At 39.0% G+C, this 16,460-nt stretch overlaps 1 protein-coding gene across 1 annotated transcript; it reads right to left on the reverse strand.

The window, feature by feature from the left end:
* Positions 1-7,818: 7,818 nt before the first annotated feature.
* On the reverse strand, positions 7,819-15,899 carry camkvb (CaM kinase-like vesicle-associated b). Its single transcript, XM_015002712.2, has 10 exons — positions 15,094-15,899; positions 14,885-15,016; positions 13,329-13,403; positions 12,612-12,750; positions 11,667-11,787; positions 11,502-11,577; positions 10,376-10,512; positions 10,127-10,205; positions 9,677-9,764; positions 7,819-8,713 (listed from the first exon to the last, which is right to left on the reverse strand). Exons 1-10 carry the CDS (start codon positions 15,186-15,188, stop codon positions 8,426-8,428), a joined length of 1,230 nt encoding a protein of 409 aa, XP_014858198.2. The 5' UTR covers positions 15,189-15,899; the 3' UTR covers positions 7,819-8,425.
* Positions 15,900-16,460: the final 561 nt, after the last annotated feature.

The raw sequence follows: 16,460 nt of genomic DNA on the forward strand, positions 1-16,460 counted from the left end.
CAGGAAAGCTATTTATCTGCTGTCATCGGTGGCTGTGCTAACTAGCTTTAGCATTCATGAAGAGAAGCAGCGCAGTAGCAGAGAATTGTCACTTTGCACTGATCGTCATTTGACAAATGTCAATAACAGGCCACAGCTACCGTAGGTTTAGATCATGTGTTGGTCAAAGTCCAAAGACCAAAATCTAATAAATCTGAACCACAATATGAGACCTGATGTTCAGATGCTGATGTGACTGAGCTACTTAGCAAAGAGAAATACGGGGAAACAAACAGTCTCTGTATAAAGGTCATAGAAGCTCTTTTCTGAAAGATCAACACTTTAAAGTGTTGACTCAGAAGTGCTAAATACAAATTCATGCTCACATTTCTGTTTTTATTCATGACACCACATGTATGAATCATTTCTGTTACACTTCACAAGTGGTTACTTATTTCTAGTCAGAGTCTACAAACAGGGAAAACATTAAAAGATGGATAAAAATAACAATAAATCAGAGTTTAATGTAGAAGTTTCATAATATTTTTCCTAAAATAAATAATTGATGAACAGTGTATGAGGTCATTCATGGAAGTAAACAGCAGGTGGCGCCAACTTCACACCCAGAGGATGTTTTCATCAGCAGTCAGTGGTGAAGTTCACCTGATGACAGAGCTAATGGAGGCTGCTGTATTCTAGATGTTTCCTAAATGTATGTTTTGGTTTTCATTATTATTATTATTATTTCATTAGCTTGTCAGTAAATTGGAAAACACCATCTGACCGAGAAAGAGAAAATAAAGACAAAGTCAGTAATTACTGAGTAAAACTTTGAAAGTGTTTATGCAACAGTGAAGACTGGGGTAAGTATGAGATCGTTGTCATCTTCATTGTTGTCATTTTCTAATCTAAAACATTCTTACTTTGGCACTACTGAAAAAAGTTAAGTTCATTTTTAGGCTTACCACACGTCTTTGCAAGGGTTTCCAGTTCATACGGCAGATGATGGACCCTGATTTTCAGGCGAAGCCACAAGTTTCATCAACTTTGCAAATGGAGATTCACGAATAATCACAGGTACTTTTGAATCTTTGTAGTCTTCTTATATCTTACATATGTTTTATATACATATATATATATATATATATATATATATATATATATATATATATATATATATATATATATATATATATATATATATATCTTATATATACACTGTGCAGTATACAAGAGTACATTACCTAAAGTGCTAAACTGGCACCGGGGGCAAATTGTGGGTTCAGTGTTTCATCCAAGAGCTACAAATGAACAACCTCAGACAATCTTGGGATTATTCATCAACCCACCAGGACAGTTGTCATTTCCTCCTATGTGAACTTTGGCTGCTGCTGCTTTCAGGTTTGTTTCCTGCTCTTTGCTTCCTCTTTGTTCTTACATGCCGGCCTCGTCTTGCTGTCTGTGATGTTCATGTTCTTTTGTACATTTTTAGATTTCACTAAATCAAGAGGATTTATTATCATTATACATTATTCCTGGCAGTGACTGAGCAGTATTTTTACACCATTGTTACATTTAATAATGATCCGTAAGTTGTAGCAGTTGTAAGCCTTTAGTATTTGTGAAATTGTTAACTGTACCGGTCTTTGGCGCAGAGATGCATCAAACACGTTGCTGACTTTAACAAGTCTGATTAGGTGATATTCCTGTCCACCAGAGGGCAGTATCGCTCCTCTTCTGGTTGGCGGTTCACTTTCTCCTCTTTGTTGAGTCAGACGTGTCGGTATGACTGACTTCTAATGTAAATATGTATGCAGGTTCTCTGCTTGTATTTTTCTACAAATATGATATCCTCATAGTATAGAATGACGAAAGAAATGAGCAAAAATGACCCAGTCATTGTATAATCATACACATCTTTACATCACACTGTCATATTTGCTCATTTTCATCGTCATGTTATCCTGTGTCATTTTTAACACCATACTGTTATTTTTGCTCATTTTCAATTATGTATACTCAGTGTACATATGAGTATACTGAGTATATATACTCAGTATACTCATGATCAAATTGATCAAAAACATCTCATAGTTATGTCATTTTTGCTGATTTTCAATGTCAGTGTAACGTCATTTTTTTTGTCATTTATTGTAGTATGTAAAAGAATTAGCAAAAATTACTGAAAACTTTTATTAATTTTAGAGTCAAAAATTCAAATTTCCTGGAGAAGTAAAAAAAAAAGACTGGTATAGTAAAAAAAGAGAATATATATATGACTCAGTATGTCATATTTTTGCTTGTTGAAAACGTTCAACTCTTCAGTTGATTCAGCTGTTTTGGAGTAACCAAACTAACCAGATTAATCTAAAAAAAAAAGAATGTCCGAGTTGTTTTGGCAGATATGTACTCCTTTAGTCTCTATCTGCAATGCCCCTCATATAACATTTTACTTTAATTTATGGTGGCTGGATAGAAACAGAAGAAGTGACCCTCCTCCAACCTGAACATGAAGCCATCATGACACACAGAGAGTTCAGCTCCTCTGAAGCTACGCTAACAGTTTGGGTGGCTGCATAGCTTTGCACAACGGGCAGGAAACAGGGGAAAGCTCCACAGAGGCTTCCTAATTCAACCCCAGAGGTTCCAGGCTCTGCATTCTTATTCCGATTCAAGTATCCTGGAAAAGTGTCACCGAACGGCCCTGCTGGGACTTCGCGCCCCACAATCACGGCTGCTGAGTCTACGCTAATTGAGTGAGCGCGACACAGATGCTCCCTTTCTGGCTGGAGGGAGGGAGCAGAGTTCCCCACTTTTCTCCAGAAATAATCCTAATTGGTTTAAAAAGATGCACTGTATGAAGTGGAGAAACAACAGGACCCAAACAAAGAGACGGAATCAATTTTTATTACTGTTAAAGTCATCAAGTCAGTCAAGGAGTACATTACAGAGCTTTACAAAAAAGAAAATGCAGGACGGGAGCGGCGGGCGACCGCCGGTTCCTGGCAGAAACACCACATGAACAGTAACATCTGTTGGAGCATGAACACAGACAAAGAGTAAAACGTGTTGGGGGGGAAAGCAGTGCTTCAGAGTGTAACAGTGTTTATTTAACATCAAACACATTTGACCGCTAACAAATGAAATATTTCTCTGATATTTCTCTGATTCAGGCTCTAAAGGGATTATTTACCTGGCAAATATATTCACCACCTCCATCCTGGGAACTTATTCAGATTTTGTCACATTTCAGCCTTAAGATGGGTTTTTATGAGTCAGACTGACATAAAGTGTGTAATAGTTGTGAAGTTGTCATAAAATGTTCTTTGAACACCTCTGAGGCTTGTTGTTAGCTGAGAGAAAACTGTGAAGATGTTTAACCCAGAAAGGTCCACTGTTGTGATATTACATCATCTATATATTTTAACAAAAAAAAAAAAAAAAAATATATATATATATATATATATATATATATATATATATATATATAGATTTCTTCTGGGGTTTTTTCCCTCCTAAACCTAGAGATTGAACTCTACAACGTTTCATAAAACCTTACAAAAGCAAAAATACTTTCAGAAAACATATTTTCATCTCTATCGTACTCCTACAAAACCATTTTCAAGGTTCTTCTATGTTTTCTACATCTGGATCTTCCAGGGTTAAAACCAGAGAAGCAGCCGATAGGCCCCTTGGTGACTTTGGAGGAGCTGCACAGGTCTACAGCTCAGGTGGGAGGTTGAGAAGACTTAAAAATACACTTTAAGTGTGGAAAGAAGAAAGAGACAAATAATCCCGTTTGAAATTTGTGACGCGCCACGGGGAAACCAGGGACAAGTCACCAGAGCAGAAGCAGAACAAAAACCCAACATAAAAATACTTACATTTCTAAGAAAATAATGATTTTCGTTTTACTGCTAAATCATAAATAACCCATCCTCTACTTTAAAAAGCAGCTTCAGAGATATTAAAATGGTCAAATTTGTGTTTGGATTCAGAGTAAATCTGAGCTGTTTTGGAGTAAGCAAACAGCTGATTAACATACCGGGCATAACTGGGTATTGACACGTTTTCGGTTTCAGCCAATAATATGAAAATTGAAGTTATTTACAAATTCACAAAGTGTGGAATCGATGCTTTCCAATAATGTTCCTGTCAAAACGCCTCTCAAGGAGATTTGTTCCTGGTTTTATTATGGTCAGTCACATTCGTCAAAGGCCGTGTAGAGGTCACAGCAAACATGGAGGGATGTGTCTCCATGGGTCACTGATGATGATTAACAGTTTTCCTGCAACGTTACGTTGTTTAGCAGCTATTAGCATGTACACGAGATTGATTGACAGCGCTAAGACCTTCCTCCGGGCTCTGATTGGTTGTTTTTGTCTGGGGAGGAGGAGGTTGATTTTTTTTCTTTGTCAAAGATTATCTGTCTCATAACATACTGCCATGGCATAATTTTTGTGAGTTCTTAGAAAATCCATTAAGTTTGAGTGAAGGTTAGGTATTTTGAGGACAACAAATGACAAAAAAAAAAAAGAAAAAATTCTCCCTATGTCTAATAAAGCACAATAAAGATTCTGATTTGATGTGAGAAAAAGTGAAAAAGTTAATGGGGTTTGAATATGTTTGCAAGGAACTGTTAGCATAACAAAATACACGGTGACATAATGACCAATCAGATTCAATACAATAAAAAAAGATGTTAAATAAACTGTAACTTGAGTATCTATCATTTAAAGCTAATAATAAGAACAGTAGCCTGTTTAATTCAAAATTTACATTTTCATCAAAATTCAGATGTATGTACTCTTTGAACAATCAAAGTGACTGTGTGTGTGCATGTGTGTGTGTATGTTTGTTTCTAATACCTTGTGGGGACCAGTTTCCTGACACATACAACATTGTGGGGACACACTGCTCCTTGTGGGGACCGAAGCTGTTTTTGGGTCAGGGGTCAGATTTAGGACTAAGGTGTGAATTGAGTTTTGGTTAGGACAAGGATAAGATTTAGGCTGTAGAAATGAATGGAAGTCAATGGAAAGTCCCCACAAAGTTAGCCATGCAAACATGCATGCGTCTCTGTGTGTGTGTGTCATCACCTATTGGATATAAATGAAGAAATCTGATCATCGTACTGACAGGCTGCTCTCTTTCTGTGGCCGATGGGGGGAAAAAACATTTTCAGTGTGTGTCAGAACAGGCCACCCACACAGCCACCTACACACACACACACACACACACACACACACACACACACACGGATGGACGCACATTTATCTGACATCAACCTTATGCCAGAGGCTGTGTGTGTCGGTGATGGTGCTGACAGTCGGGGAGGGCCACAGACTTCTGCTAAAGGTTACGTGGACTGGATTGAAAATGACACAAAGAATCACAGTTTCTGCAGCCAGTCAGATATTGCTCCGTTTTTTTTTATTCTCTTTGTGGTGTGATCACAGAGATCTGGACCTGTTGCTCTGTATTATTAATGCTTGACTGCACTAAAGACAGGAAAACATGGTTCTTATTACTGTTCATCAAGAATAAACTGAAAATAAGTTGAAATAAACTAAACACACAGTGTCCCTCACAAGTTAATAAGTACCCATTGTAAAGATAAAATATCACATGGGCAAATTTATATATATAAAGAAACCATTTGAAAATAAATGAATAAGAAAAACTAAGAGAAAAAATATTGGAAAACAAATAAACAAATGAAATTAAAAAGAAAAATGTTAGAAAATAAATACACCTAAACAAAGAAAACTATACAAAAATAAATGTTACTAAAATTAATTTTAAAAAACAATTGGGAAATAAATAAAATTAGGACAAAATCATATCACCAACATATAAATAAAAACGGAAAAAAACATTAGAAAATAAATTAATTAAATTTAAAGAAAAAATAGAAAATAAGTAAATTACATTTTCTACAATTATTGAACTTCTCTCTTATTAAAACAAAGAAAGAAATAGAAAATAAACAAACTAATGAGTAAATAAAATTGAAGAAACAAAAAGAAAACAGAGAGAGAGAAAACGTATGTGTATATATATGTATATATATTTTTTTTACACAATGTTTTTAACAAAAGCACAGGTCTCTCACTCATTGGTGGTTAAAGAGGTGGACAAAAATATCCCAAGATCACCGTTAGAGAATTAGAGAGACATTTTTATAAGCAAAATGTTAAATATAAAACCGGTGGCTTCCACTAAATACCTAAAGGTGGGTCATGTTCAGCAGGACAAAGTGTTAAAATGTGGCCTGGTCAACCCAGAAATGGTTCAACACACATAAAGTCATCACAGTTCACCCCACATCACTGTCGGGTGAGCTGAGGAGAAGAGATCACACTGAAGGAACATCTCTCTCCGTCTGTGTCGGCCTTTGAAATGTGAAAAACACTCCGAACCATCCGGTTGGAGCTGCAGAAAGTCTGCGAAATGCTGCGGCAATGCTAATTATGTATTTTTATTTAAGGCTTTTTGCACACCTTTACCAGGACTACCATAAGTGGGAGGGCACTGTAGATAAAACAAAAATGATAATAAAGTGAGACAAATAAAAAGAAAAACCTCAATGAAAAAACCCTTCCCTCACATTCGCCTGGTTAATGTTTTTTTTTTATTATTATTATGTTTTTTTTAAGAAATTATTTTACAGTTTCAGCCAAATATTAAGACATGTGCGGCTTTTTTTATACAGCATCAGAGCACAAATGTCAGGATCAAGTAAAAGCAACGAGGCAAGCGGAGATCTGGCAGAAGAAAAACGGCTGACATCGGCTTATTGAAGGCGTCAGGATGTGGCGAGTTCAGGAAAACAAACAGCTACTGATCATTTTGATGCCAAAGAACTGCTATGCATTAGGAACCGTGCTGGTCCTGCTGTGACCACATGGGGGCGGTAATGTGCCACAGTGCGCTTTATGGATGAAGCTTTCGCGGCGTGCGGATAGACGGAGTCGGCAACAACGTAGCTCTCTCTACGAAGTGGGAAACGATGCATGCTGTTCTTAGCTACTTCTACAAAGGTCTCTATGTACAGGCTCTTTACATTTAACAGCCAGGAGATTCTTTCCTGAGCACGGGAGCAAAGGAAACATGGTGTCTGTGTGCTTATATGCGAAGCTGCCTTGTTCAAAGGTACAGAACCGGTTTAAGAACTCCCAGCTGCCAGTCTGAGCTTCCGGTGCTCAGTGGACAATAACAGGAAGTGAAGACGCTGAAGGAATAGACAGGTACAAGCATTTCTCATTTGGAAGGAAAACACACATTATGCCATGAAGAAATATTCACACCCTTTGATCATTTTCTCCAATTGGAAACAAGTGGAGCTAAACTGTGACCAATAAGTTTGTTTGATTTTTTTTCCCCCCAACATGAAAAAAATTTATTTGAAAACTGAAAACAAAGTTTTGAACATGAAAAAAATGCTTTTGGAACTGACAAAAAAGTTCAAAACTACTTTTCAGATTAAATATTTTTATCTGTCAATTTCAATTATTATTATTATTATTATTATTATTATTATTATTATTATTTAAACCAACTTTATGGCCCCAATATAGCTCCATACAAACACAAGTTGGGATTTTGTTTGGGATTTCATGGAGCAGAAAAAATTACATCATCAATAGAAAGTTCAGACTACACAAGGCTTAAAACTGGAGCCAAATTCAAGTTTCAGCAAAAAAATGACCCTCAACATAGTCAGCGCTACGAGAGTAGTTCAGAACAAAGCGTATCCATGTGTTTGAATGGTCTAGTCAAAGTACAAACCTGTATCCAATTAAGAATCAGCTGAACTGAATGTTGACAGATGCTCTTTAGACAGGCTGACTGAGCTTTAGCAGATTTTCGATGTAGATATTTTGAAAGCCATAATCACTTAGTAATGCATTATTTCACTCTGATTTATCAAATAAAATCTACTGCAGTTTGTGATGATGAGGATCTGGAACGGTTCGAGGGTAAGGATGTTTTTCCAGGTGCAGTACCTTCCTCCGTGTGTGTTGTTGATTAGTACGGTGGCCTACAGGGGACCGTTTCTGCAATTGCCCCCTTGTTGGCTTATTAAGCGCTAATCAAAATCAGTTTTAGTACAACGTCACTCATTTATTTACACTCAATACGATTTGTAATGGCAGGCTTTAGGTGTGAGCCAACGGCTTGACAGATGAACCTGTTTGACTCTCTGAAGCTCAAGTTTGAGACAGATTTGATTATTTAACAAGAAAGCGCTATACAGGTTAGAAAAAACAGAAAGGCAGCACTCAGGGAAGGTAGCACACAGCCTTCATGAGATGATGCTAATGCTGCAATTGAGGAAGAAGCAGAGTCAGTGTCACCATGCTAGCAGCTAATGTACAGTGTGCAGGAGGAGAGTTCGCACCGGGCGGTACCGTGGGGGGAAGGGGGGGTTGTGGGCGGGGCTTTAACCCTGCTCATCCGTCGCCTCGCCCGCCGTGTGAAGCGCAGCAGAAGCTTCGCCGTTGCAGCGTGACGTGGGTTCTTCGGCTGGGGCCACCGCCGCCTGTTGGCTCTTCTCCTCTCCGGCGGCGTCAGGAGCGCCGTCGGGCCCGGCCGCAGACGGAGGCGCTGAGGGGTTGGCGGAGGTCTGGGGAGCCGTGGGGTCGGCAGCTGCTGCAGGGACGGCGGGCTTCGAGTGGCTCTGCTCAGGCGCTCTTAGTCTCTTCATGATGGTGGTGACTCGCACAGCTTTCTGTAAGAGGAAGAATGGGAATTTTAACACATATATATATATATATATATATATATATATATATATATATATATATTTTTTTTTTTTTTTTTTTTTTTTTCCATGTCCTGTCCGACATTGTGGCACTCAGAGTGTCAAAGTTAGGCCCAACAGATTTACTTTCATAAACAGAGCATTATGGCTTTTGCCACGATACTCCACTTAATATACATACATAAAACTTTGTTAGAAATTGCTTGGAGTTTATGTCAAGTGTAACGGACACGAAGATGGAAAAGAAAGAGAGAAAGATCAGGAAAGGCTTGAAGGGAAATGAGACATGCATAGAGGAGAGGAAGAAGAGAACACAAGTCAGCACCTTATTAGTCTGACTCTAAATCTGCAGAAAGAGAGAGAAGAAAACAGAGAAACCATAGCAACAAACAACATGTGGATAAGCAGGTCCTCCAGAGTCACCAGGAACCTCTTAGCTCTCTGTGCCGCTCCAGTTAAGGACGGCCATGTCCTCTGAAGAGAGCTGCTATCTTTGGGTAGGATTAGAGTAAATGGAGCTCAAGACAAATGAGCACTGCTGACTTCTTTTTGTAAAATATGTCCTTTCCTTTTTATGGAAGAAAATTAGGGCCAAATATGTATTCAGACTTTTTCTCAGAATTCTGACTTTAATCTTCTGAGAAAAAAGTCAGAAATTTGAGGGGAAAAAGTATGATTTTTTTTTTTCCTCCATCAGTGGTCCTGATCATCTTCCGTACCCGTCCTTGCCACTTTGTTTTGCTTGTTCAAATAAAACTCCAGTATCACTGTAATTTGTGGCTGCAATGTGACAAAATGTGGAAACTTTAAAGTGGTGGTACGGAAGCTACGACAAGGTGCCATTACAATCTTTTTCTTTAAATTCACAGCAACGAGAAGTGAGACCTGAAATGCCTTCAGCTTGTGGAGGAAGAGAACAAAAGGGCTCACCTTCCATTTAGCTCTGGCAAAGTTCTTTTCTATCTGTGCACACACATTTTCCTTGATGTTCTTATCTGAAGCCGCGCCACCCGAGATCCTGCAGAGGAAAGAGGAGGATATGAAACGACCAGCTATACTCACACCAAAAATAAGTTGCAGATTGCTAATGCTCTTTCAGAAATATGAGGGATATTTTAGTCCTTTTCTTTCGGTGCAGTCCTAGAAGATTGTGATATTACTAAAGAGTAAAGTTCGTTGGAAATGCCTCTCCAGTACAACTAAGCAGACCAAGCGACAATCTGTCCAAATTGTTCAGGATAATTTATCTTCTTTTTTATTTAAATATTTTTGTTTTGTTTGTTTAAATACCCCTGAGACGTTTTTTAATCACGTTTAGCACACTCAGTTCCCGGCACTCTGATTTAGTCTGCACCATATATCAAAAAGTCCTCCACCTACCATTCATGGTTTATGGCCTCCTGGGCCGTCAGCCTCTGGTCTTGATCCACCTCCATCAAACGAGCAACTAGGTTCTTAGCTGTCAGAGAGAAGTCACAAGGAAGGAAACGCAACGAGAAGAAGGGTTTTACTTCCTGACGGCATGACAACACAACCGTAACCACTTTGAAAAGTCAACAGGAAGAAAGGCAGGCGGGTTCCTTCTGGAGTGTGTGAAGTGTGTGTGTAAGAAGCTGCCACTGAGAATACCCGAATCGGAGATTTCATCCCAGTACGGAGAGTCGAACTCGTAATCACCCGCCAGGATTTTTCGGAACAGGTTCTTGTCGTGGTTTTCGTAATCATCGTCATCGCTTTCATCGTAGAACGGAGGGTTGCCTGACAGACTGTGGTAATAAAAATAAAAAATTAAAAACAGTGGGGGTCATTAAATCTTTATAAGACATGCCGACCACATTTGAGAACGTCACTGTAGAGAGGCACCGATCAGGCCAGTACTGATTTTCCTATTTATTAGTTCATGTGTGTGATTTTATATTGTTATCATGTTCGAAATAAATAAAATAAATACATTTCTTTTTTATGCCTGATCTACTAATTCTGATGTAAAAAAAAAAAGTATTGTACTCCAAGAACATAAAAATGGTTGAAACAGGTTGCTTGACAGAGGTGAGAATTATAAATACAACTGAGAATTTCAAGACTTTTTCCATTTATGCCTCGAATCTAAGGTCCAAAATTAGACTTAAATTTATTTCACATGCAGCTTTGCATTTGGGAAAATAAATATATTTCAGCCTGCATGTCTGTCCACACAAATGAACCTCTTTGCATCGTGTCCATTTGTTAACAGGAAGTTGTGGTTGGTTTGAAGCAAACCGATTGGCTGACAGGTTTCAGCTCCGTGCTACACTGCCCCCTATGGGTTTGGCATATTTAAAACAACACTCAGGGAAGGCTTTGTTTGGGTTCATGTGGATGAAAACTTTTCTGAAACTGATTCCGTGCACATGAAATTATTTCTTCTCAACAATATGGCGGATATATTTGTTTTCAGAAATACCCAGCTTTGTGTGAACAAGAGCTTAGATAATCAGACCTATTAGATTTAGGTCTAAAATGAGGAGTTTGTTTCTTGTAAAAAAAAATGAGGCAGGCAGTAAAAAGAAGAATCAAAGAAGAAAAAAAAATCTTATTTGCATTTTATGAAGAAAAATACCAGATCACCAGATTTCTATACTAGTAGTTGATGTGTTTATTGAACAAAAATAATATAAGTAATTGGTTTTGAAGCATGTAACGATTGGGGTAAAAACACACATTTTCCTGTATTTGGACTAAAGATGACTAATTAGAGATGATTCTGATGACTTACAGGATGTACATGATGACACCTATGGCCCAGCAGTCCACAGGCCGGCCGTACCGCTGTCTGCCGACCACTTCAGGAGCTGAACAGGAGAAACACAAACATCATCACTGACCCAGAACCTCGTGCCACATTATGTCATATCTGATTCACCACGTTTCATAATCTCACCCAGGTACTCTGGTGTCCCACAGGGGTCCTTGATCAGCCCGTTCTCCAGCTTGGCCAGGTGGAAGTCACTGATGACGATTTTGGAGTGCTTTAGACGGTTGTAGTACACCAAGTTCTCCAACTGTGGGAAATGACAAAAAGTCACACGCTTACTATATTTAACAATTAAAATTAATATTTTTTGCGGAGAATCTGAGTAAGTCAATGACAGAAAAAAAAAATCTGTTTTAATTTGTACTTCATTATAATTCAACTTTGAAACAAAACCTTTTAATATTCCAATATGTACAAGAAACACTGCACAACATCCACGGCTTTGCTCACAATCCTTTCAGACTATGAACTCATTTTCAGACTGTGCTTGAACAGTGGTCTTAGCTCTGTCAATCACCTTAGTGTATGCACTGCTCGTAGCCTCCCCCTCGCTCTCTGCTAGGCTAAGCTACAGGTAGCCTGTCGTGAGTGCTAAGACTAGTTATAGTGACCACAGATGATGTCAGATAAACAGTTTTCCTGTAACATTAAGATGAGAATGTGCATACACGAGTGTGATTGACAGCACTAAGTCCCGCCCCTGGCTCTGATTGGTTGTTTCTGGTCGGGAGCGGTTTGTTTCTTCAGACGGTAATAACAGCTCAGGGAGGAGATCGATCTGTTCAAATTATCTGTCTCATGTTATAATATCACAACATGGTGACAGCTTTAACAAATAAGACATTATTCCCATACTACCAGTGAAATAATCTGGCTGTGGAATAAAAATGTTATCAGCAATATTAAGGAATTATTGACTTAAAGCAAGCTCCTATATGTTGCTAAAAAAGTTATTTGTAGGTTTGTTTAGTCTAATTTCAAGTGTACAAAGATATATGCAGTTGAAACCAAACCAAAAAGATACTTGGTTGGGTTTAGTGGTTTTGCAGTGTTGCTGCTGAGCTGTGCTACCTTCAGGTTCCTGTGAACGATGTGCAGGGAGTGCAGGTAGGCCACGGCCTCCAGGACCTGCCGCACCACGTTGCTGGTGTCCCGCTCTGAGTAGTAGCCCTGGTCCAGGATCCAGTCGAACACCTCTCTGCCTGTCGCGCTGTGGAGAGGTGGGTAGAAAAAGAAACAAATAAAAAGTTCGTTCATTTCTGCAAGCTAGCTACATTGTGTTTTACATTTCTTTTTCTGTTTTCTTCAGCTCATTTGCCACAAAATCAAACAAATAAATGTGACGGAAGCTCCCTGTAATCTAGAGAACTCAGAAAAACTGACTTCAGCTACGAGAAAGTATTTCTGTCTTTCTAAGAACGGAGAAGCGTCCACGGGGTGAGAGTGATAATTACCATTTCCCCATGGATGACTCTTGTTTGCTGAATTTTCAGCATAACCAAAAATCCCTCAGGTCTTCTCAGTGGGAAACATTCATTTCCACATTTAGAATTTCCACAGAAATGCACCCAAATTCCCAAAACCGGGGAGAAGAAGAGAACGGAGCGACCGGAGCGATTGGATCTGAATACCAAATGATGCGGAGCCGAGAGCCGCTCTCAGAATCCGCTCGGGCCCCGAGCAACACCGGCCCGTTCCCCCAGGAGCGCTCCATCTACAGAAGCGGCTCGATGGGGGTAGAGACGAGCTGGAAGCCTTTCATTCCCCCCATCAGACGTCTACACTCACAGCTCCAGGAAGAGGAAGTACTCCTTTTTGGTCTCGAAGACGTCAACCAGCTGGAGGATGTTGGGATGCTTCACCCTGAGGAAGGCAGAAGGCAGGGAGAGAGCAATGTCATTCCATGAGCCAAAGCAGCAAGGCGAGGAAACCGCAGGTCAAAAATGTCATTTACAACGTTTATTATTCAGCAGTAATGTTTCGTTGATCTCACTGGCACCAAGCAGATCAACAGCGCCTGCACTACAGAGAGCAAACGGGATAAAAAGTCGTGTATTTCTCTGCCACCTCTTCGGAGGTGACAAACGGTTTCCTTCTTGAGCAGCAGAAGGAGATTTAGAAGGACAGCGGCTGAGTCCTGAACGATCTGCTTACTGCCAATTTCTATCAATCAGTCCCACCAGTTTCTTGAGAATTATCGTGGACATTCATGCAAAATCAATAAATCCCCCCACTTAATTGGGAGTTTATTGCATATTTTTCTGAAAAATTGTCAAAAACTTTCTTACTTGTACTAAACAGCTGCCTCAGCCTTAATCAATGTCAAATGATAGTCTATAATCTATATAGCCAGTAATAAAAAGTCATATTTACCATAATAAATAAGTGCAGATATCGCAAATATTTACAAATTACGGTACTACCACAAACACTTTGATTTTTATTGCAAAAAATCTAAAAGTATCACAAAATCCTGGAGGGACTGAAAATATGTTCAATAATGTTTTAATTTTAAGAACTCATTGATATTTTAAGAGTTTGTGAACAGGTTTTATCAATACATTCTGCCACAACCGGCCCTTTAAGAGCTTTCACGATCTGGATTTGGCCCAAAATGAAAATGAGTTTGACACCCTGATCTAGAGGTTGTTTTAGTCCAACTCATTCAATCGAACCAATCCCTGCAACTCGGCTTAAAAAATAAATAAATAAAAAAAATTAAACTTTTTTCATTTCTCGCATGTATAAATTTATGCGCCGCTTGGATTTTATTAAACAACTTAAAAGTGAGATCTCTGACAACAACAATATTAGATACTTCTAGCTTTTTAAAATATTGTTACAATTGATTGTCTACTTCAAGATGAATGTGTTCTTTTTTTACTGGATGATTTATTTATTTTTTGCTTTATTTAATTTTTTCTAAATGGTACAGACTACTTTTTCTTTCAAAATAAAAGACTTTCAAAGGTGATGCAGAATCAGTTATTTTAGGTCGCAGGAATGACGTAAAAAAACCCCAAAACAAAACAAAAACAAAAAACTGCAACATCCTGGATGGACCGACTAATAATATCCAGCTATGTGTTCCCAAAGTTTCCAGAAAGAGAAAATAACACACTTATCTCTCTATCAGCAACAAATAGCTCAATAAGATTATGTTAAAGCAGGATTTACTGAAAGCCAGATAATCAGAAAAACCGATTTAGAGAGAGCAAAAAAAAGTTTGGGTGCTAACGTTTTCAATTTGAGCTGCTTCTTTCTATTCACGTTTTATTATCTTGCTTAAAAATGCTATTTAAAAAAGAAAAAAAAAACGGCTTAACACTGTTAACACAACTCACATCTTCAAGATGAGGATCTCATTTTTGGCAGCCTTCCGGACTTTCCTCCCGTCTTTCTTCAGGAACTTCTTGCATGTGTACATTTTCATGGTGGCTTTGTCCTTGGCCCTAAAGATCTCACAGAACTCCTCCCTGAAAAGAAGCGTTTGGTGGTAAAAAGCTCCGTTCAGGTCTCCAGATCACAATAAGGCAGACGTAAAGATACTCACGATTTAACAATCTGACCCAGGTCATATTTATCCGTCACGTCCGAAGGATTGTGGTATTCCTTCTTTTCCCCAACCGTTAAACAGCCAAATGGCATGGCCACGCCCGACCTGGGAACGACAGGGAGAGAGACGGGAAAACTTCAGAGCCTCCAACTCACTGTGATACTTTAGATGGTGACTTTGCAAAAAAGAAAAACTGATTTTTTTCTTTTCTTTTATGCTGAGGATGCCATCATAAGCCACCGGAGGCAGTTTTAATGCAGCATTTTGTCCCATTTAACTTTCTGTAGCCAAGCTTTCCACAATCCTGTAATATTAAAAAAGAAAGAGAAAAAAAAACACAAGAAGATATCGACTTCAATGCCTCAGCTCTGCGCCGTCATCTTTTCCTCAAAGCGATAGCCTGACAAATTTCTCTCTGCGGGCAGACAGCGAGAAAAGTCGGGGAGTGGAAACCGCGAGAAAGCATTCTTCTGTTTCTATTACTGCATTTCTAAACAACCAAGAGCAATACAAGTATGGGAAAAGAGAAGAAGATATTCATCAGTTAGAAATCAGTGAACTGCTGCTGCAGTTCATTGAAATTTCTTCCCAGACTCTCGTTTGTGCGGCGCTCTCTGAGGTGTTCTCCTGAAGGAATGCGGGCGGCTCACTGAATGCATTTTCACTGATTCATACCTTCATCCTAATCTTGTCTTTGTCGGCCATTCTGTTGCTCTGCTTGGGATCATTGTTCTGTTTGTGACCCAGTTTAAGCTTCCTGGAGTTGACTCTTGGAAACTTTAGCCTCCAGAGGAGTTGATGATCCAAATCAAATCCTTTCTCTTAACTGACCTTGAACATCTCACTTGCTAACTGAGGTCTGGACCCAGACTGTGGTTATTCTTCAACCAGCCAGGCAAATTCTCTTTCTACGCAATTCCACTCAATTCTCATCTCCCGTCAGAGCTCCGTCTTGGATTTATGGGAAGTGAACAGATCCACTCGGTCTGTGTTGATCCTTGGGTTTTAACAAAAGTCTAATTTTGGATGCTTATCTGCGGCGCATGTAGTTTCCGGTAAGCTTCATAGCGTGACTTCCTTCACGGTTGAATACAACGCAGGCAAATGATTGGGTAAAATCAGATCCAATCATTTAAAAAATAAATACTAATATCTCTCAAACGCTGCACAGTTTGAGAGATAGTGAAGCATCCGATGCTTCACTGATAAGCATCGGATTGCTGAAGATATTTGTATGTAAAGCAAAGCAGCGCTGAAAAACTTCAGCACAGCAGATTTTCCTAGAGGGCATTTGGGGTAAAAAAAAAAATACATATATATACATTTTTGAGAAGTGCAGCATAATGTGCAAGCGTGGCGATCTG

Source organism: Poecilia mexicana, unplaced genomic scaffold (genome assembly GCF_051168715.1).
Source record: "Poecilia mexicana isolate PSO_F unplaced genomic scaffold, ASM5116871v1 scaffold_5, whole genome shotgun sequence".
Lineage (NCBI taxonomy): Eukaryota > Metazoa > Chordata > Actinopteri > Cyprinodontiformes > Poeciliidae > Poecilia > Poecilia mexicana.

Bases quoted from the DNA above. Each gene is read 5' to 3' on its own strand.
- camkvb (XM_015002712.2), bottom strand. From the start codon at position 15,188: ATGCCATTTGGCTGTTTAACGGTTGGGGAAAAGAAGGAATACCACAAT. The intron at 10,206-10,375 runs GTATTCTCAGTG...TCTCTCTGACAG, and splicing joins GGATGAAATCTCCGATTCGG to CTAAGAACCTAGTTGCTCGT. The intron at 8,714-9,676 runs GTGAGCCCTTTT...TTCCTCTTACAG, and splicing joins TTGCCAGAGCTAAATGGAAG to AAAGCTGTGCGAGTCACCAC.